At 41.6% G+C, this 22,982-nt stretch overlaps 1 protein-coding gene across 1 annotated transcript; it reads right to left on the bottom strand.

The window, feature by feature from the left end:
• Positions 1-786: 786 nt before the first annotated feature.
• Positions 787-8,494, bottom strand: LOC123972842 (alpha/beta hydrolase domain-containing protein 17A-like). Its single transcript, XM_046052551.1, has 6 exons — positions 8,296-8,494; positions 7,497-7,582; positions 6,556-7,028; positions 6,088-6,282; positions 5,205-5,384; positions 787-4,257 (listed from the first exon to the last, which is right to left on the bottom strand). Exons 3-6 carry the CDS (start codon positions 7,023-7,025, stop codon positions 4,032-4,034), a joined length of 1,071 nt encoding a protein of 356 aa, XP_045908507.1. The 5' UTR covers positions 7,026-7,028; positions 7,497-7,582; positions 8,296-8,494; the 3' UTR covers positions 787-4,031.
• Positions 8,495-22,982: the final 14,488 nt, after the last annotated feature.

The raw sequence follows: 22,982 nt of genomic DNA, 5'->3' as shown, positions 1-22,982 counted from the left end.
TGCAGGGACAGGACGACTGGTTGCAATCGAGGGAAAGATGAATGCGGCCAAGTACAGGGATATCCTGGACGAAAACCTTTTCCAGAGTGCTCTGGACCTCAGACTGGGCCGAAGGTTTACCTTCCAACAAGAAAATGTCCCTAAGCACACCGCTAAAATAATGAAGGAGTGGCTTCACAACAACTCCGTGGCTGTTCTTGAATGGCCCAGCCAGAGCCCTGACTTAAACCCAATTGAGCATCTCTGGAGAGACCTGAAAATGGCTGTCCACCAACGTTTACCATCCAACCTGACAGAACTGGAGAGGATCTGCAAGGAGGAATGGCAGAGGATACCCAAATCCAGATGTGAAAAACTTGTTGCATCTTTCCCAAAACGACTCATGGCTGTATTAGATCAAAAGGGTGCTTCTACTAAATACTGAGCAAAGGGTCTGAATACTTATGACCATGTGATATTTCAGTTTTTCTTTAATAAATTTGCAAAAATTTCTGTTTTTCTGTCAAGATGGGGTGCTGAGTGTACATTACTGAGAAATAAAATGAACTTTTTTTGATTTTTGGAAAATGGCTGCAATGAAACAAAGAGTGAAAAATTTAAAGGGGTTTGAATACTTTCCGTACCCACTGTATATATCCAAAATCCAGTATCACTGGTGTACAGTCATGTCATTCAAACAGTAAATCTTTAGTGTATGCGAGTTTGTAACATGTGGGGGTTAGAAATATTTTAGTGTTTTATTTCTAAATTAAGTACTATATTAAGAGTGCTCATTAAAACAAATAGTTTAAAATTTTTGTACATAAGTGATCTTTTTATTTTGTTGTCCATAAAAAGGTCAAGATTCAGTCCCATGAATTAATTTCATTACATATTCTCAGTTCAAAAAAGCAACATAATTACAAATCATAATACAAAGAATAGAATAGGTAAGTACAGTAACCATATAAACAGCCCACTAATATTGTCTAGCCCCCCCACCCACACACACACACACACACACACACACACCACTGCCCCGCTCAAACTCTAGCACAAAACTCATAATACATCAGTTAGTATCAGCAATAAAAAAAATTCAAATAAACGTCCCGTTTTTTTTAAAAAAGCGCTTCAATGTTCCAATGCCATGAGTTAAACTTTACCCTCACATAGAATACAATAGCGATAACATCCCACCCGTCACTTGCTCTGCAAAACACAATAGACATGCATACAGTTTTCACTGTTTGACCCCCCCCCCCCACCCCCCACCAATAAACATTCAGGGCCAGAGGATACAATATACGTCAACCATAGTGGTGCATCAATATAATGGCAAGTTTTCACCCCGTTTCTTGAACCCCAGGAATGAAAGGTAGATCCAGTGGTTTCCCTGATAACACGACCTGTCCAGGAGAAACTGAAACCTACTTCTAGTTTGAGAGAGAGCGGCGATAACTCTCTCTAATTCTTCAGACAGCTCAGATCCCTGGCTCAAGATGGTAACAGATTTCCATTAAATATCAGAGACACAAAGTACGGGATGAGAATGGAAAGATTCCCTGTAATGATGACAGGAAGCGAGTGGTGTTCAGTAACAGTTCCACTGCTTACTAAGACCGACTTGTACTCCCAAAATGGAGCAATCAGATCAGTGCTAGCTCAGTACATGTTCCCTTAAAAAAAAAAAAACGCAGCTACTATCACTGAAACTGATGGGCCTCCTATGCAGCAGACACCATGTGTAGATCTGAAATGTGGTGCTAGCCTGCAACCATAAAACCAGTTCTTGTAATTTTTCACGTCTGTACACAGGGCCTATTACTACTTATTCAAAAGTGATCTTAGTATCCTTGATGCTGGCCTGTAGAAGACAGTCAATAATAATGAAGACACACAAACTTACATTTTATACCCTTATTACACTTTGGATGCTTTGTACAATAGTGCTGAACTTAAGACCTGCTTTTGTCATGCTTGATCCGATATATATATATATAAATGTGTAAATATACTGTATACTACAGTACATGTATTTATGTGTGTACGCATGTGTATGTTTAATGTATGTGTGTGATGATGATGTGCAAAGGTGTGTGTGTGCACGCGCACGTGCATGCGTGTGGTGGAACCTGCACCACACCAACAGTGAGAGGCTCAAATATGGCTTGTGTCAGACATGAAGCGTGCTGCCACCCATAAGAGAGCTACTGTACATATAGGGCCACACGTTACGCAGAGCTAGTTGTCCCGTCCTGGCACCCAAGCTGAATCACATTGTTAGTCATAACGTCGACACACCTGGTTCTAAAAACAAATAATCCATGGCCCAACAACACGACAAACACGCTCGGATTAATTACATCAAGACAAAAATGTTAGGGAGAAATGTGGTGAGGGTGAGTATGAACAGGAGGCTGACTAACCCTGGTAATGAGTGCTACTGGAACAAGACTTGGAAAACAAACTGTGCTGTAAGACAACAAGTTAATCAATATTACACAATAGAGAATCTGATGAAGCAAAAGATTGTTCTGAATAAAACAGACATAATCCTCATTAGTTTGGTAAACTGAGCAGCTACTTGGTCTCCTTGAACATTTAGAGCCTCCAAATCCAGCATCATCATCAAGCTCCAAAAGAAGGCATATTCATCACAGATCTCCTTAACAGCTGCACTTCAGACTTAAATCTGACTTATTCCTGCTGTTACCAAGTCAGTGCAGTCTGCCCAACTTTTTAAACGTCACATATCAGTAAATACTGAAGGGCTACAGCCTTCTGTTTAGAGCCAACCGATCTAATGTGACATGAAAAGTATAGAGTAAACCTGCACTTTTATAACTGTTCTGTTAATGCCAGAAACATGTCCAAATAAACACGTTACATATTCTCAGTGCGGCCCCTCAAATACCTGTTTCTATTTCAACCACAATCATTCTTGATCGCAAGTATAAAATGTCAGACTGTGGGGAAAAAGCAATACAGGTGAATCAAAACAATTTCCTGTGCGTTCCCACTGCAGTTTTGCGAACAGTAAAAGGCTAAATCTACAGCACAGCCAGGAAATGAAGTGGTTGCTGGCCGTCCTGTGATCTTATCAGAGTCAAAAATGAGGAAGAGGAAAATATGAGACACCCGCCAGCCATACAAGCAATGACCGTATTCCAGGCTAGTCCTTGTGTATCCACCATAACCGACACAGAAGGAAAGGTGATGGAGCCCCAAATCACACAAATAAAGTAGGTTAGTGTTAGCTGGACAACTTGGGAAATGCCCTGGCAGTCAGATGGATGTCTGGTAACAGGTAAACATGGATAGAGGGCGCACATGCTTGACCAGTGTTGTTCACTGGAGAGAGAACTGGTCAAGCTGTGGAGGTATTCTTCATACATACACGCACCAAAAAAATAAAAAGGACAAAAACTAAACATCAATATTGATAAGTCTCCATAAGCCTTCTCCACTTGCAGCTGTCCCAGGTCATTAGGATGTCCTTCATTTCTTTCAGCACTGCCTGGCTCACAAACTCTTGCACACATACATATTCGGGTGTCACGGGTCCATGGAGATTTTAAGAAACACATACACCCATGACTCATACATTCACTAACATGTCATACTTAAAAATTACATCTGTGTGCCTTTTTGGACAAAGTACATTGTTGTTACTTCTAAATTCATGTGAGTGTCACATTTTAAAGCTGCAATTCAAAAGTTTTCCCAGGTGACTTGTAAAACTTGAAGTCGTTTTATCTCAGTTCTTGTTCTTAGTGTTTCACCACCACACAGATGGACACCGCCGTTTATATATTAAAAAGCCTTCTCACCTTTAAAAAACAGGAAATTATTTTAACACATGTTGAAAAGTAACCTAAAGGTGTGCTGCTTCAAAGACACACAGATGTGACCAAAAAAAATTATTTCAATCACACATCCTCAAATTTCTCATCCATACTTTGCAAACATGCTTTCTCACTCAGTCCCACACACATGCACATACACGCTCGTCTCATTCACACAAACGCAGAGAGGCTGTTGTTTGTTTCTCAGGCATGCTGTGTAGCCAGGTCCTGGTTGATGAAGCGCCGTAGCCTCTCCAGGTACTGACTGTAAAGCTCAATGTCGTTGTGACCGGCTCCCTCCACCCAGAGGGGCTCCACGGCCTTGGGACACCGCTCAAACAGGGCGAGGCCGTGAGAGAAGTCGATCACCTCGTCCTCTGTACCGTGGATAATGAGCACTGGAGATGGGATCTTTGACACTTTCTCTATGCTGGAAGAAAAATAATGGAGGCTATTAATGCCCTAATTTTAGAAAATTCAAGAAACAAGATAATTTTTCCATTAGTATTGACCAACAATGACAAATAACCATGCTCGTTTCAGTCAACGTGTTTGAGATACATTTAAGTGATATTACACATAAAATCAGAGTATCACCCGATCCTGTTGGCTTAAAAGGTGGCCTGTAAAAGGTGTGCAGTTTCTTCTTTGAACTGGCTAATTTTGCTAATTTAATACCTTGCAAATCAAGGTTCTTTCTGCCGCAAAAATATCTGGACACCAGGAAGAGTAGCTATTGCCAAGGTAACAACCAATGGACAGCCAAATAAAAAATAAACAAAAAGCCCATTATTGCCATCATGCAGTCCTGCTAAACATTGTCACAGTTGTCTAACTACAATAAATATATTAAAGAGTTAAATAAATCGATATAAAAAGTATTAAAAAAACCTGACCGTAGTCTCACAATATATGGTGATATTTATATTATATTGCCCAAACGTACTCATTTACCAGACATGTTGTTCAAAGTGACTTACAGTAAGTGTATTTCACCCTCAAGGACTAGCTTTGTCACACAGGTTCCACATTGCATTATAATGCTAGAACGGCCATCAGAATTTAAATGGAATAATATATTAGCTTTTGGAACATACTGGGCAGAAACAGATACCCCAGGAGTAGTTTGTGAATTTTTAATGCACATTTTCATACTTCTTTTTCCAGAGTGATAATGCGTAAGATTCAGAGTTTCATGTAAATAACTAGGTAAACAATTCAAGCTTGTTCTTTTTACAGACACCTTTAGAGTTTAGAATGGTATGAGTACTTGATACTAAGGATACATTTTGAGTAAAAGGTCACTTTAATTAAAAAAAAACAAAAAAAACAAAACAGAAAATACAGCTAACGTAGGTTTTCTGTCGAGGAACTTACTTAGGGAAGGCATCAAAGCAGTAGGTTTTCTTGGTGTCAGGAAAGGCCACTCTCATGCCAGAGGTGAGAGGAGAGTGGAGGACCACAGCCGCACACTCAAACCGTGATGCCAAGTCTACTGTGGGCACCGTGCCGATGCTCTGTCCGTATAGGATGATATTCTCAGGGCTGATGCCATACCTGAAACAACACACACACACACACACACACAATCTCAGAATAAGAGCCCCTTTTTATCCCGCAAGTATGAGAAGTATGTATATTTCCATATGCAGATTAACATGGTTCAGTAACCCTTTCCATCCAACACACGAGCAACCCCTGCGTTTCCTGTTAATAATAGACAAATGGCATGGTGGCTCACTTGCCCTTATCCTTCCAGTTTAAATGCTATCTTAAGACCAGCATCAGGGACTGTGAGTAAATCCTGATTTTTTATTTTTTTTTTAAAAACATAAATGTTGTCTTGAGTCTTAACTTTTCAGTGGCTTCAAAGTTCCATTTGTTTTGCCACCTGGTAATGTACGTTTCTGTTAATATTGGGCTCATTAACCATGCTGGCAGCAGATAAACAAGAGGAAAGTCTTTCATGATTTTGGAGCACAGTATAAAACAGCCAATCATCAGCCTGGTTGATAGAGCGCCATTGTTTAGCTTTGATTTGACTGGCCGATGGTCAGAGACAGCCACTGCGGTCAGCAGGGAAAAAGTCTGTATATAAATGAGCCAACCAAATGTTCTTTTCACAAAAAGTTACTGGCCAGAGATCTATGCGACTCTCACTGGTTTATCTACCAAACACATTTCAACTGCCATTTGGTGATTGCTGGCTGTTGATTTCGGACCCTGCGTGAATGGGAACGGGCAGTTTCTGCCTGCTTACCGGGAGCGCAGGGCATGCCAGGCAGCATCAATGTCAGCGTAAAGGTTTTTCTCAGAGGGCTTGCCAGTGCTAACACCGTAGCCTGAGTAATCATAGGAAAAGATGTTGCAGTTGATGCGTGTGCCTAAGCCGATGTAGAAGCTGCTCATCTGGCCCAGGTCTACTGCATTGCCATGGGAAAACAACACTGTAAACCTGAGAGATAAAGGAGGAAGAAGAAAGAAGAAGGATGTTATGCAGCAGGCTGAGACTAAGCAGGGAATCTGGTGAACTGGGAAGCCCCGAGTTGATGGAAAAACATGTGATATAATTGCATGGCTGAGAAAAATATATTTGTATTTGGTTCCAACAAAAGACAGGCATGCTGCCCTATTTAAAGCATAAGCAAAACACAGAGATACAGGGTTGTGATCTGTGTGTGCAGGCAGGTTCAGTCTCAAGGTGTTCAGGGGCTGGTGTGTTTCGCACCTGGCATTGGGGGCACAGCGAATGTACATGCATCCCACCCTGTTCCCTCGGCTAGATCTGGTCAGGAATACATCCGTCACATCCAGCTCCCTCTGTGAATACTGGAACTCAGCCCTCTCTGTGAGATGAAGTTTCCACCTGCCCTCAGCCCCAACGCCGCCGCTGCCACCCCCTGCCACTGCTCCTGCTCCTGCTCCTGCTCCACCACCGCCTCCGCCTCCGCCTCCTCTGTCATTTCCACTACCAGTGCCCAGCCGGGAACGCAGTCCTGGGGCTCCAAGAGAAGGCGGAGCAGCCCCGGAGCTGGACCCAGAAGCAGTTCCAGCTCCAGCTCCAGAACCTGGATCTGGGTCAGGGAGAAGGGTGTAGGTGGGCTCTGGAGGGAGGAAAGCCAGTTTGGCTGCAATGCGGCTGGGGCAAGGGGGGCAGCAGAACAGGCAGCATAGCTCTCGTATGGACAGACCGTTCATCTTCTGGTAGAAAAATAAACATGGCAGACGGAGTATTAGGTGGTAGAATAACAGAATAAGAACAGCATGCAAGAAGCAAAGCCTTTCACCTCTGATTCACAGCAGGGTTTCACTCAGTGTTTTATAGTGGAGGCACCTCGCCTTGCCTGAAATAACGCGCATCTCCACTGTCGTCAGAATCAAATATTGCACTACATCATTAAGCAAAGGCCACATGTTTCATTAACAAGGCGAATATTTAAATCATCATCCGCAATCCACACTGATTATGAGATGTGATGCATCATGATCAGCAGATGATTAAGATCCTACGTTTGTTTCACAGTTATTTGTCAGAGGAGAACATTGCAAAATCAAGAAAAAGAAATGTGTTTTTACAGGTTAGAAAAAGTAGAGATAAACAGCCCTTACCACCTCCACTAACCAATTTCCTGGGGGAAACCCTGCACATATACCATGTAATGAATATACCTGGATTCAGAAATCCCTGGGTCTTGAAATGAACTGGCACACAAGGGTGCCAAGGTTTTCTTGTCTGGTCACTGAGCCAGCTGGATCTTGATAAAAAAGAAATGATGACACATTAAAATGGCTTCACATCATGTGGAAATATACTGTACATGACAACATATTGTCACACATGCATTAGTTGCCCCGGTCTTTTAATGTTTGTCATTCGAGCTTTTATGTGCTGGTAAGCCCAAGCTATCATTCTTGCTTTAAAAAAATATAGTTTACAATGGGGAAAAGGTAAATAGTAACCTAGCGTCACAGCAATGAGGAATCCATAACTGATTCAAAGACAAAGGACAACCCCAACCACACGCCACTTGTTATTGTCATCAAGTTACAGTTCCTGCAATCAAGCAGCGTTTATTAGGGCAGAAGCTATGTGCATTTAAGCAAGTACTGATTCAAATGCCCTGCTGGGATCATGGACACTGGTGACTAATTAAAACACCCCCCTCAACCCAGACACAGAGCGAAAGGGAGCGACTGATATGCTAATGGTGGCTACACTGGTAAAAACGATATTCACCTCTAACGTTAGCCAGTGATGTGGGCACATAACGGGAGCAGCATGTTGACATGCCATACATACACCTGGAAGAGTAGATAAGCGACACGCGCCTGCTGTTATTAGACAGTACCCCGTGAACAGGTTAATGCCAGCCGACAGTCAAAATAGCATCACTTATGGTTAGCAAGGGAACCAGCTAGCGGCGGCAGCTAGCTCGCTACCTCGCTAGCGTCAAAGCTAGTCACTTACCGATTCACAGTAGGTTGGCAGGCAGGCTAGTCTGTCCCTGTACGTACACAGAAGCAGCACAAGATTCCGAAAATCCTTCTTGTGCCTTGACATGGATGGTTTTACTCAAATGTACTGGCAGCTGTCGGTGGCTAGCTAGCTGAAATTCATTGCAACCATTTTTTCCCCCTACTACTGTCCGATTAAACCCGGAAGTGACGTAAGGGCTTTTTCAAAACTTTATTACAATGCGCCTTGACTAAATAATTACATTTATACACGGTTAAAACAGAGGGGGAAACAATTTAAACATTTCACAGTTTTATTTCCTTAAATGTTATTATAGCTAGTACCATAATATTTATAGTAGGTCAATTAAGCTTTTCTGATTTGTTTTTTTTATCAATTAATTTGATAGGATTCGGGCATCCTACTCTACAACAAAAATATTATAAAACCCAAGAACAAAATAAAAAATAAAGACAAAGAATTCAATCCAACATGGGAAACTTGAAGTTAAACATAAAATTAATTATACAGCATGTAGGGGAGACCGGGGATGGTTGTAACGCGGGTGAATTGTAACACCTCCAGTTTCTCCAATCAGGAACCAGTTAGGAATCACCTGATTCACTCTGTACATGTTTAGTTTAGTCCTAGAAATGCACGGTAACTGCGTAGCTCCTAGGTCATCTCTCGTTGCCCTATCTATGTCAGGTATGTAAGTTAGCAAATCAGTTAGTAAATCATTGTTTATTTAGAAGATTTTACATTTTAGAAAATAAAGCAATGTTAATTCAGTTCTTTATTTGTTTCGTTAAAATACAATTTATACAAAATGTGCACATAGCACATTTTGTTAAATTGTATTATCATGTTCACTATGTCATGACTATGACTGACAGACACACACACACATACACACACAGACTCACCAATTATGTTTAAAAAATTATTGTTGAATATAAAGCTTTCAATATCATGTTTTTCTCATATTCCCCTTATCATAATGTAACGTTTTACCCCAGCATTATAAATAGCCCAGGCTATGGGTTGAATTGTAACGTTTTATTCCTTGTGTTTGAGACTGAACCATGCATTTTTGTCTGTGTTGCAGAGATACCTGTTACACCATTTAATAGCAGACACTAGTTTGTGTCACATTTTGAATGCACTGGCTCTGAGATACAGACAGAAATGTCAAAAATGTTACAACCATCCCCGTTCTCCCATAATGCAATAAAAGGTGTTTGAGTTTTATTTTCACACCGGTCTAAATGTTTGAAACTCTATCCAGAATCAGTGGTGGAACAAGTATACAGGTTGATTACTCAAGTCCTGCTTTCAAAACACTATACTGTTTGTAATTTGAATGCAAAATTTTATGTTTCTGTGACAATAAATGTGAAATAGAGTAGAGCAAAATTTTCCCCCAAATACTATTACTAACGTACCACAAAATGATAAGAACAGAAGGCTACTTGAATGATGCACATTACTTTTCACTACAGTCCAGAATAATTTAATTATTCAATAGCTATAAATGGCAGATGTGGACATACAGTAGGCTATATAGTTTTCAAGATAGGCAGGCCTACATCTATTCCAGTATTTTAAAACGTATTTTAATTCAGTGTTTGATAATTTCCCTAAATGGTGCTGGTATTTTTTTTTATCTTTATCTTTGTATTCCATTTTAATATAATAAAGCATGTTATGTCAGCTATATCATTATACTAGCGATAAAGTAATTTTTATTTATCTAGTGTTATTTTTTCTACAAAATTGTGCCTATAAATGTATTACTCCCGCAGCTTTTTTAAAGCCCTTTAACCTACAACTTTCCTGAACATAATCAAACAGAAGCCTATTTCAATATTAGCTGACAAAGAACAGAATGTGTGTGTGTGTGTGTGTGTGTGTGTGTGTGTGTGTGTGTGTGAGAGAGAGAGAGAGAGAGAGAGAGAGAGAGAGGCCGTCCATTCATCATTGATCCACTGCAGGACTGTGTTTCAGGGGGTGTGAATTATGGGCCCCTGCTGTCACTGTGACTGCTCCGCGTTGGACATTTCACCTCGCCACTGTAAATTTAAAAAGGGGATTACATTTTGCTGACTACTAATTTCACAGCCGTGGCTCGACCAAGTGAAGACAACTGGTCGGTCCCGCTGACAGAAGACTTATTACAGTCCGCAATTGCAGGATTTGGGATTTTGAAAGGGTCTGAATAAGGCTACCGGGAAAGAAAACGTAATCTGGATGACATTGAACCTCAATAGGTTACCGTTTACACATTTAGACTACGGACTCCTTTTCTCCAGGAGAAAAAAAAAAAAAAACGTTTTGTAGTTGACTGGGCGTTTTGGACGCGTTCGGTAAACGGTGATGCTACGGCGGCGCGCAGGAACCATAGAGGGAAGAGACAGGTGAGGTGCGGCTAAGGAGCTGCTGTTTTTTCAGAGAGGCTTTGGATACCGAGAGCTCGTGGCATCCATCACCCTTTACTCCACAGAGAGGACGAAGAACGACCAGAGAGGGCGAGTTGGCGACTGGCACCTGCCTCCGCCTCCCTACCTGGCCATCTGGTGCGGTGAGTGTGCCAAATGGTGAGATTGAGAGATGGATATGCTGTGAGGGAGACGGGGGGTGGATGCATGAACAGGTATATACAGCATGTACGCAATTGTATTACTGCCGCCAAATGCGATGCTGCATTATTACTCTACCGGGTGTGTTTGGCATCGCCCGGACCTCTTTTGGCATGAACTGCTCTTTGTGTCTGATGCAAGTTTGATGTTTTATTTGCATTGGCTGCCATGTGCATATCTTTGTTACATATCATTGCTCTTTCACGTGTTGCATAGTATTTTACAGTGCCTGTTCTTTCACGCAGATTTGAAGTGATGTCTCAGCAAAAATAGCTCACAATACTTGCCCATTATAAGACTGCAATGCAAGGACTAGCACAAAGCCTGATTGACATTCTTATTTAGATCACGACCGGGTATCATAGGTCGTGATTAAAACGAGGCTTATTGCTTTCAGATGTTATATTTAATTGTTCCCCTGTGTAAATTCGTCATGTTTTATTAAATGTTTGCTTAGGGCTTCCGGTTAAAGGTCACATGTGATGATTTGGAAGCCCATAAAGTCAATTGATTATGTCATTACTCACTCACAATAGAGAAACAGGAGTGGCATGATAAATGCACAGAGCACACCATACTGTATTTGCTGTTGCCAGTGCAGATCCAAAGGATGACTGACAAAAACTAGAGAAAACTCAAGAGAGAACTCTAAAATATATGCTTTGTCCAAAATGTGTCTTTCACACTTACAATAAGGCGTCTAAATCGCCCATAACCACACCGCACACTCATATCCTCCATGTCCCAAATTAAATGCTCACTGCTGTCCCAGGTCTTACTGAAGTGATTTAGTAGTTATATGTAATTTATTGTTTACAACTTCATCCTTCACACTAACAGCTATCGAGTTCCACAGAAGGACTATAACAGCTCCAGCTGCTGCTGTTTATGTTTGGTGTTTCTGTGTAAGTTGAAGAGAGGTTGGAGACAAAAAAAATAAATAGAAGAAGGAGGGGGAGGAGGCGAGACAGAAACACAGACAGACAGACTGGGGATACAAAGGATAAAGTGTGGCAGATAGCAATCTGGTGTATAGGCTGCAGGGGGATAGGCTGAGGGTGTAAAAAACAGAAAAATAAATGATGGAGCAGAGAGCTCAGTGTGAACGAGCGTTGAGGGAGAGGGGCTGCAGACAGCAGTCTAAGCGGGTGTGAATGGTCTCACTGTTATCCCTGCTGCCCACACAGACAGCCACACAGCAGCCGTGTGAGCAGGTGCTAACCCCACCACACAGCAACCGCAGGGAACAACAGGTGCAGCCACTGTTTCCTTTAGCCTGCCTTTAGAAGGCAGTGTAACACCCGCCCATCTCGAGCATCCAGTCCATACTGAAGGGAACCAAACTGATACTTCAGTCTACATTTAGGAAAATAGCATGCAATGGCCAGGCTTGAGTAATTCAATTATAAAATTAATTATGCTGCAAACAAAGTTGGAACCACTTGAAGCAATAAAGCCGAGCAGGCTGCAGGTAAAAGCAATCTAAGAGAGCCTCAGGGTGATACAAATGCCCACAGGGACATTTAATGAGCTCTATTGATCACATAGGACCCTATTCAATCACACATGCTAAGCCGTAAACAGGGCACCTCAAGCACGGGGAAAAAATTAGATTGTATTGCAGCATAATTCAGCCTACCCACAAAGAGAGTACATTGACAGCAGATTAGTGTGTTGGGGGTTGCTAAGAAGCAAGTTTCTGAAAAATATGTAGAATGACTGTCTGAGATCTTGTGTGTGTGTGTGTGTGTGCGTGTGCGTGTGCGTGTGCGTGTGCGTGTGCGTGTGCGTGTGTGCATGTGTGTGTTAAATAGAGTCAGATGAAACAGACAAGGACGTTGGAAGCAAAGAGATGTTACCTAACAGCTTCTCTGTTCCTATCGCCAAGAGACTACGTCAAGCAATCGGCGACGAATTGCCTCTCTTTACCTCTGGTACACAGAGAGGAACACTGAGTGATACAAACACTCCTGGTTTTAACACTGTGGGTCTATAAACCTTCAGTTTTCCATCTCTACTTCAAATCAGGGATCTAGGATCTTTTCACCAAGCCTGAACCACCCAGCAAACTGTTTTAAAGCTACCAAAAGATTTTTTTTTTTTTTAAATAACTGAATGTTTTTTCTTTATTTTCTGTCATTCGCTGTAACCTATACTCACTGTAGACTTCCTTGTTTTCACCGGTTTTGACACAGACTGGAGATACCTCCCACTCACTGCTCTGATTATGTATGAAGGAATGTTAATACATCTGAACAACTTACAGTGTTTAGGTGAACTTTAAGTAACTTTCGAAACTTGATGTATCAACTCCCATCTGCCCTAAAGTAACCACTCCACTCTGTGTTAGACAGTAGACAGGATTATTCTCTAATCTTATCATAAAAATACAAAAAGTTCTGAGTAGTGTCAAGAGATTTGAAGGAATGCTTATTTTCCTCAAAAGCAGCCATTTACAGTATCTTTTGAAGTTCCAGTTTCACACAGAGTGCAGTGTTTATCTGGAGGTAGGGTTTGGTTGGATTCTTTAGTACAAAATGACTTGAAGCTTGAAAGGGGTGTTAAAGACTGTAGACCTCAGGGCAGTAAGATCAGAAGGACCTAGCTGGGCAGGCATCTGCTGGGTCACCTATTCCAGCAGTGTGGGCCTCAGGGAGTCATTGTGCAGGATTAAGAGGGCCAGGCGGTCAGCAGTCACGCAGTCATACTTTCTTTACTTGTCAGAAACTAACTCTTATCCCGAGACAGGTATATTCAAAATGAACTCCCTCGTGCAAAACATTCTCTGTGTTGATATGAGAGGTTTTCACAAGCCTAACTGGGCTTTTCTCCAAATGTTTAAAAAGGAAAGGAGCAAGATAACAGATATCACACAAGCCGAGGAGCTTTACCTATAGCAAACTCCGCTGTAAATTGTTCATGGGGCCATAAACACATCAAGATAAATGATGTTCAGGTGGCCAGTGTGGCTGCACCATGTGGATGTGGATTTGGTTGCTGTTGCTATAGCGTGTAATAATGCCTTGCAGTTGTTTTCAGTGTGAAAATCCCTCATATACTTTACAGTGGCCATGCATCTTCAGTTTTATGACTCTGCCACTGATTCCTCCCCCTGGAGGTGCAGCTTCTTTTTTAATGCATCCCTGTGCACACTGTGTGGCCTCTGCACATGCTATAACGCGCTGACATGGGTGTTCACTTTGAAGTTTATTGTTCTGTCCACTGTATCACCCTAATAACACCTCTGACACTCCCTCATCAGAGGCTCAGGTAGGTAATAGCACATGCGTGGTCTGTGAGGGTGTGACTGTTTAGGGCACACACACATGCATATTTTATGTGTGCATTTGTTTTAGTGTATGTGGGGGTCATGAGAAGTACGAGTTCGTTTGTCTCTCAAATGAAGCTATCTCTTTGTACGCAGCTGGTCCTCCCATTTAACTGCCTGGCAATTTGGTTGTGAGTGGCACCACAGCTGTTTCAACTTACAACGATAAAGGTAGTCTAATCTCTCGCCTTTTGTGATCTCATTTACATCACCAAATTGCAAAGTGAGAAAATGACCGTCCACTTCAAGCTTTTACTGAGGCACTCACACACATCCACACACACACACACACAAGCAAAATAAGCAAATAACAAAGTAACCTTTTCTCAAATGCCACTGCTGAGACACTTGACTTTTTACTTCTTTGCACAAAGTGAATAGAGGTGTATATATTTCTCTGGAGCTTGGTCTATCTTCTCATATTTTGCTGCATTTGTTGTCCAACAAATTCAGCAAAGACCTAAGCCAATGGCAGGCTTTAGTTATGGCAGCTTAGCCACAGGGATTTGAAGGACTTTTTCACTGTAAGATAAAGGCGCATCCAAGTCCTTTGTCTCAGCTACTCGAGATGGTCTTGTAGCCTGGTGAAGCTTTGTTGTGGCTAATCTTTCCCCATCCTGTCCTCTCCCACACCCATCCCTTCTTTGCAACAAACAGAACTTTTCTCTTTTAATTATGGCTTTTCATCTGGGGGCCAGTCACAACTGAGCAGAGAAGAGCAAACTATAGCAGAGACACAATTATACCTGCAAGGAGGAGAGAAAGCTCTCAGGGGAGGTGTTGTCTCTGCGTACGGGTGTATACGCTGGAGCTGTGTGTTTGTGTGCATATGTCAGTCCACAAGCAGGTTCTTTGGCATTTTGATATCTGTTGTGTGTAGACCACCTATTGTGAGCTGTGATCCTCTTAGCAGGCTTCTGCCAAAAGAGCTATATTTACCCTTACTGGTGATCACAGCGCACAAAGAATAACATGACGTGAATATGAGCTACCTATCAGTCTGTGCCTCCTTCTGTGCCAGCATAAGAGAAGCCACTAACAGGGTATGAGATATATGCTAATGGCTGCCACGTTGAGACATTCGCACAGGCTTTTTAGCATAGTCTTTTTTGAAGTAGAAATATGAACGGCAGGGGTATGTTGAGTTGTGGTCTATAACCAAACAAACCAAAAATGTAACAAAAAATTATATTTTTTTGGCTGTTATCACAGTTTATTCATATGAAAACACCAACTTTCCAGCAGTAACATGATTCTTCTTTGTAGTATATATTAGAAAATCACAAAGGTTAGCTTAAGACACGCAGAAGAAAAGATGCTCCCTGGAAACAGACGTCAGTGGACTACCTTGTAGAGTACAAAGTGCACCATTAACACCGTCTGACAAAACAGAATAATAACAGCATTGAAACGGGTCAAATTCATCGATGAAAAACCCTTGTCACGTTGTGTAATTAGACTGCATCTACATTGCCGTCGTACGTACTGGAGTGTGTGTTCGACTCTGTGCTCATAGTGTGTGTCTGAGAGCGTGCACTGCATACTCATGTGCTCGCCTCTAGCTCAGAGCTGTGCAGTGAATGTATATGTGCTTACTGCAGTCAAACTCTGGTTAGTAACGTTTGCCCTTGCTGCAGCTTTGTACAGCACCACACATTTGTGTGTGTGCGCGTGCGTGTTGTTTTCATGTGCATTTCTGTGCATTTCCGTATCAGAGCAGCATTAGAAGTTCAGGCATTACCTGTTTTGTACACCAAATTTTGTCATTTGCGAATGTTTGATTGCTTCACACCTGCTTTTCTGATGTGTGTGTTTAACCCACTGTACGTACATGTCCATTATCCATAAGCTGATAACTCACTGCATCCATAGACTACTGTGTCTGTCACTAGGAGCAATTTGGCTTTAGGCAGAAGGCCTGATTGGGGAAGAAGTCTGAGAGGAGATGGAGCTCTCTCTGGCTAGACTCCAGCTCTGTCCATCCTTTTTTTAATTACCTATGGCACTCACCCAGGGGAATATTGCCCTTCCTCTCTGCCTCTGTATCGTCTCTCCTCTCTTCCCACATCTCCCTTCTGTCTCTCCGCTACCATCTTCTTTTCATCTCCCTCTTTCGTTCATTCACTCTCACTATCTCTCTCTTCCTTCGTCTATCTGCTTTGCTCTTTCATACATGCACACATAACCTAACAGTACACCGCTTGCGCCTATGCAGAGGTAACCTTTGTATTAGCATATAAATGACCCTGCAGATTGAATAGTATTTTAGGATATTTAACAGCAAAAGACATATTCCCTTAACTGTGACTTAACTGCTCTGAGGAGACAGGCAGCCACTTGAGGGAATATCGCATCCACCTCGATAAGATAAAGACTTGACACAGCGATTCCACTGCCGGAGAGAGCATGATTGTGTTTGTGTTCGTGCATGGGTGTGTATGCACAACAACACATTTGCTCATCACTGTGTTTGTTTATGAGTGCATGTGAACAGGTCTGTCTATATGAATAGCAATCCTTGTATGCATTAATCTTTACTTTGACCTGTCTGTGCGGTTCTACCAGCACTGCCTCCTGTCATGGGAGATTTCTAATACCACTAATAATTATTCCCACAGCAACCATTTTGAATTGGTATGCATGTAATTCATAAAATCACAGTTACCACAGCAAAGTTTGGACAAAAAATGAATAGTTTAATATTTTCGGAAATATGCTCAGTTGTTTTCTTGTGGGGAGTTAGCTGAGAAGATTGATACCGCTCTCATGTCTGTACGTTAATATGAAGCTACAGCCGTGTTAGCTTAGCACAAAGCCTGAAAACAGGGGGAAACAGTTAGCCTGGTTCTGACAAAAGAAAATCTGCCAGCACTTCTAAATGAACAGATATTGTTTGTTTAATCCATACAAAAACCAAAGTTAAAAATGTGAATTCGCAGTTTTATGGGAGGTTGTGTGCTAGACTATTTTGTGGCTGGGAGCTCTTGCCAGGCAATCAGTGAAAGAGCTAATATTTCACCATGGTCGTTAAGTACTGGTTTCTCAGAAGTGAGTGGAAGAATTCCCAACTTATATTTTGAACATACAAAGTCAGCACTTTTTTAATTTTCCAATTTTACTGTTTCAACTGTGTGTGTGTCTGTGTGGTGAATACACTTTCCTTCAGAGAAGATATTAAACTCATATTAGTATGATGCAAAGCAGCAATCCCAAGTCCAGCCTTCAAACAGGGTGACGTTGGAGATGCTCCATACATGTTTATTCCGTTTTTTAGTGCATAATCTGTGAAATGTGTGGAGATTTTAGTCTTACTTCGAGATATTTTGTGTGAAATGCATCTTGGTACATAAAGGACTACAAAGTAAAAGCTAACTCTGTTTCCTTTTCATGGTAGAGTTCTACAACATGAGTATGAAGTAAATTTGAAATAGCTGCTCCTTTAAATTGAGAACTCCTAACAACTTTGTCCTAAAGCTTGAGGCGAGACACCTGACAGAATGCACCTCCTGGTGTTGTTAATGAAAAGCGAGAGATTTATTTTGTGGAGCCATATAATGTTTCTCTAAACTTTTACTACTATCTGGAATCAGCACTGTCCCATAGTAAGAAAATCATTCTGAAATCTCTCACAGTTACATTTTGTCCGTGCCCCTTCCCTTTTCAGTGGAAATCTGTTTTTAGGTCTATTAATGAAGCTATAATGCTTGTAGGGTTGAGTACTGAAGTGTGAAGGTGACCCACTTCTCTCAGTTTAGCCCATGTATGTGTTCATACCCTCAGGCCATCTTACTTTATTCCAGGCTTTAACCTGCACACTGTCCTCAAGGACCAAGTGTATTACAAATGAGAAGAGGGTGCAAAGGATTCTGTTTCAGCCGAGTCTTCGTGTTTATATATTGGGGTTTTTTTGGTTGTTGTTTTTGGTTTTGGTTTTTTTTTTACAGTTGAAGCCTTTCTTGATCCATCTTTTTCTTTAATTGTAAATCAACTTGTCATAATAATCGTGCAGAGGAAGTGTCACAGTTTCCATTGACAAAAAGACATTTTAAAAAGATGGCTACCAATACGCATACTTCTTCAAGTAATCACGTTTGTGGCATTACAGCTTACCTTATTCCCAGTAAAGTCAGTGTGTAACAGAACCACAATCACACAGCAAGCTCATGCAGGCTGATAGATTAATTTGATATTGTACTTCTCTGAAATGAAACCCTATAAAAAAAAGGCTTAGCAGTGAACATGTGTAATAAATTCACTGTTGTGTTTTCAATTAATATTTTCCATTGCTGACCAATTGATTTCAAATGAGCTATGCTGACTTGCCAGCGCAGTGGATAATGTGGAGACAAAATGCTTGCAGCTCCCCCATCCCCCTCCTTGCTGGGAGAGAGGGGACCCCCGCCTCCTTATATCTGTGTCCATGTATGTGTTTATGCACGCTCATATGAATGTCCATGATTCTGGGTTCATGCTTAAGTTTATGCATCAGTGTGCGCAAGCATGTGTGTATGCTTGCACGTATGTGCATTTAAGGGCGAACCCACCCTCCTCACTTTTTCATCTACTGCAATAGAACATCTCTGCCTAGATTTGCTATTGGTTGCTACGGTAACAAAGGCACTGACTGGAGTGGCTGCAGCAACTAAAGAGAGAGAGTGAGAGACAGAGGGAAAAATTGAGAGAGAGAGAGAGAGAGAGAGAGAGAGAGAGAGAGAGAGAGAGAGAGATGTTTGCCTGTAGACCTAATCACAACAACATTTTTAACAGAACACATTAGAAAGCACAGTTCAGAGAGAGTGATGAGCAAAATGTCAACAGCAAGAAAATATGTGTTCAGATTTTACTGGTCCAATTTCTGTCTCACACACACACACACACACACACATATATATTAAAGGATTAATTAATGTCCGCACAATAGTCGGGTCAAGGCTCAAGCATCTCGACAACACTGCTTGCATGTTGGGTTTGGTTAGCTGTGTATCTGTGCCTTCAGGCGGACTGCTTAGGGCCTTTTGTATTTATGTCTCAGTGCTTCCTCATGACCAGTGAATGCCTCTCAGTGAGGATAGGGATGGTGCTCTTTATTCTGTCTCTGTTTAGCAGGATTTGAGAGTGTATTGATCTTGCTCAGCAGCTTTAATAGTTGAGATGCCTTGTGCAAATATGAGCCTGTCCTACATACACGAACAGCCACAGAGGCATTTTAGGATTGGATCATGGGTAAATATTAAATAGATAATCATGTCAGATCAGCTGAAGCAGATGAACAAGAGCACACTGGAGAAAGACTTTATGAAATGGAGCTCAGTCCGGCTGATGAGGACAAAACATATGGACAGACTGATAAGAGGTGAAAGCAGGTGATTATGCTTTGTCAGATGACCTGCTGATTGGTTAATGATGCGAGTGTTAGCAGGTGATTTGCTAATGGGTCGCTTGATGAGGGTAGATTACACCGTGTGGCTGTCGCCGTCATTACATGCATCCCATGATAACAGTGTCAGTGTCACACCATTTAATCCTATCACACCAACACGATCTGACACAAATAGCATAACACCCTTCTTCTTTCCACCCGTCACCTTGATTTCCTGATACTCATTCTGTCACCAGCGGCCTGTTTTTTATAGCTTGATGAGCTGGAAGTCTGTAGCAGGCGACATCGCTCTTCCTCTTTTTTGTGCTTTACTCAAACCACTCCGTGTTTTTTCCTTCATCTCTCTCTTCTGTCTTTCGGCTCAGCAGGAAAAACTAAGAACCCTTGATAACCAAACCTCCAATTGCTGCCTCAAACCTCTTTTTATAGCCCAGAGCATTAAAATACTGCCTTTGTCATGGTACTGGCCAGCAGCATTGTTGGCCTAGATCTGATGGTTTATCTTATGGATAAGATGGTTGGATCAATAACCTTAATCAATGCACCCTGTAATGAGGAGGCTATATCAATGGTTGGCTGCAGAGTTTTGGGATGTAGCATGTGTAGGCTGTTTGCAAATGGATTTTTGCTCTCTTCACTTGCAGGCCTTTAGTTATTATATATATGCCAAATATTGTTGTTTTCAGAATAGGTTGAGCTACTTAGAAATGTTATCAATTTGCATGTTACTTGATATGTTTTCAGTTTAATGCAGCTAAACGGAATTTTAAATTGTTTTAGTTTTTGTTTTGTATGTCCATTCGACAGAAGGCCAATCTCTGTATATGAATGGATAGAGGTCAGTGCTTCAGGAATATAAGAACCAAGTTGATGGGACATTCTGAGCCTTGCTAATGTCAAACAAATTATACAGTAACACCTCAACATGAACAAATTTCATCTAAATGGATTTTGACACTCCTATTACATTTAAATTAAGACAAAATGTCTGACCTTGAAGTGATAATGTCGCCATGGATTCAGCAAGATATGCTGTAGGCTAACACTCCTATAGCATTTTATATATACTTGTTTGCATTTTGACAAATTGACATCATTAAAAGTATGCTGAATTAGCAGTTCCTGTTCTCTAGATTACTGTGATACAGAAGTAATTTTAGAAAGTGATGATTTCCTTGCAAGTTATCAGGGGAATCTTTTGTAAAATCATTTCTAAGCAGATTTATGGACGTTTATTACCTGATGGACATCGGTAATGATATTCTTGGAAAAGATCATGTCTGTGTGTTCAGATTTCACTGACTTCTGACTCTGAGAAGGAGCAGTGTGGGTTTTTTTGACACAAACTGCGTCACATAGTGGGAAGGGGTTAATGTGACAAAGCTGGTCCAAAACTATATGATGCCTAATCTCACTGGAGCACATGTTTCATTTAATTCCATCCATCCATCCTTTCACTGCATACAAGACAACAGAATTTCATTTTAGGTTTAAGCATCAAATTTGGATCCCTCTCATGAAATGGCTGTAATGAAATGAGGCTGACCCTAAAGCTGACTCAATCAGTTCTACTTCAGGGAATCCCAATGGAGAGTCGGACGAAACAAGCCTTCCACCCCCCTCAGGGCTCCTCCAATGCTTCTGATGAGGAGAAAGCTTTAGAGATGTCAAACCTGCAATCTCTGGGCTAGAATTTCATTTGAAGTGGCCCCCAGTGTATAGTATGCGGCCCACTTCGCCTTACTGATGTCTTCAAACAGCTTGTCACTCAAGCACATGCACAGTCTCAAATGTTGGCAACACAGGTGAATGTGCTTATGTATATGAGGATGTGCTCGTTACATCTGGGCGCATCAATCTGGTGTGCTTCAAATAGCAGTTGTCATTGCCTTAGCAACTAACACATCTACCTCTCTACCTGGTCTTCTGTCTTTGAAAACAGTCGTAGCATTTTTATCCTGGAACAGACAAGCCGAGAGATATAAAGAAAGAGAAATGATGGGAGGGGGCGGGTGATGGAGGGAGAGAGATGGAGGATGAAAGGAAATAAGCGGGGGTTGGGGGAAGCAGTGCATTCAGGTTGATTTGATGGGAACAGCATTCATATTGCTCACACCTTTTTCTTCAATTTCCAGCCTTTCTTTTCATTTGTATTTCATCAAACTCCACATTTTCTTGGATTTTAGCAAGCGCTCTCAGCAATCCAAGATAAAACCTGAGTGCTCCACCCTTTTTTTTGTTCTCCTGGTTTGTCTTGTCTTTTTTCATTCTCTTTATTTCTCCTCTTCTTTTTTGAAATATTGTCACATCAAAGATAGTTTGCTACACAAGCTGAGCCACAGGCATTTTGAGTAAATGCAGAGAAAATCCATCCATCCATCCATCGTCAACCGCTTATCCTGCGCACAGGGTCGCGGGGGGCTGGAGTCTATCCCAGCTGACATCGGGCAAAAGGCTTGGTACACCCTGGAGAGGTAGTCCATCGCAGGGCCTAAATGCAGAGAAAATCTTCTACATTTTAACATTTGTTTGGTGGTGGGGCTGCCAGAAAACCTGGTAGTAACCTATGTGCAGAGGTGTGATTCTACTGTCTTGGCTTTACATGTGAAAGAGATACTGATGGAGCATGGAGGCTTGTTCTTGACTGTTTGACCCCTTTATGTTGGTTTTTAGCATGGATCTATGGATGGCATGTCGGTTGGCCGGTCAGTCCGCCACTTTGGTCCAGACTGAAATGTCTCCACAACTATTGGATGGATTGCCATGAACAGACAGTTATGGTCCCAATAATATGAATCCTATAGACTTTGGTGATCCCCTAACTTTTCATTTAGCGCCACCATCACAGCAAAACTGCAAGTACCTGCAGTACCTGCAAAACTAAGGACATTTACATCAGTTGCATGTGTTATACACTAATTAGAAAACATGCTAAACTAATGGTGAACATGATAAAGATGACAGGCTACCTGCTGAACATCAGCATGTTAGGATTGTCATTGTGAACTAGGAAGCATGCTCATGTTAGAATTTAGCGCAAAGCACCACTGTGCCGACGTATAGCTTCACAGAGCCGCTAGTGTCGCTGAAGACTTGTAGTCTTGTTTTGTATGTGTGTTTGTGTGTGCACATATCTTGCACGGTATGACCCTGTTGTGGCCTCTTAACTTTTTAAAGACCAAGATCTGTCTACCCCCCTTTATCTTGCTCATGGTTTGGGGCATTCTTGGCTTTTGACCTTTAGAAAGACATTGTCCAGCTTACCCGAGTTATTCCCTATAAAGACCATCTATTCCTTTTTGTCGCTAATTACCAGTAAAATAACCTCCATATGTCCGCAAAGAAAGACAAT

The sequence above is a fragment of the Micropterus dolomieu genome, linkage group LG06 (genome assembly GCF_021292245.1).
Source record: "Micropterus dolomieu isolate WLL.071019.BEF.003 ecotype Adirondacks linkage group LG06, ASM2129224v1, whole genome shotgun sequence".
Taxonomy (NCBI): domain Eukaryota; kingdom Metazoa; phylum Chordata; class Actinopteri; order Centrarchiformes; family Centrarchidae; genus Micropterus; species Micropterus dolomieu.
Note: the sequence above shows the minus strand (reverse complement) of the source record. Positions and strands in the feature narration are given on the sequence as shown.

Bases quoted from the DNA above. Each gene is read 5' to 3' on its own strand.
- LOC123972842 (XM_046052551.1), bottom strand. From the start codon at position 7,025: ATGAACGGTCTGTCCATACGAGAGCTATGCTGCCTGTTCTGCTGCCCC. The intron at 5,385-6,087 runs GTAAGCAGGCAG...GTGTTGTTTCAG, and splicing joins TGGCATGCCCTGCGCTCCCG to GTATGGCATCAGCCCTGAGA. The intron at 4,258-5,204 runs GTAAGTTCCTCG...TTTTTCTTCCAG, and splicing joins TGCTTTGATGCCTTCCCTAA to CATAGAGAAAGTGTCAAAGA.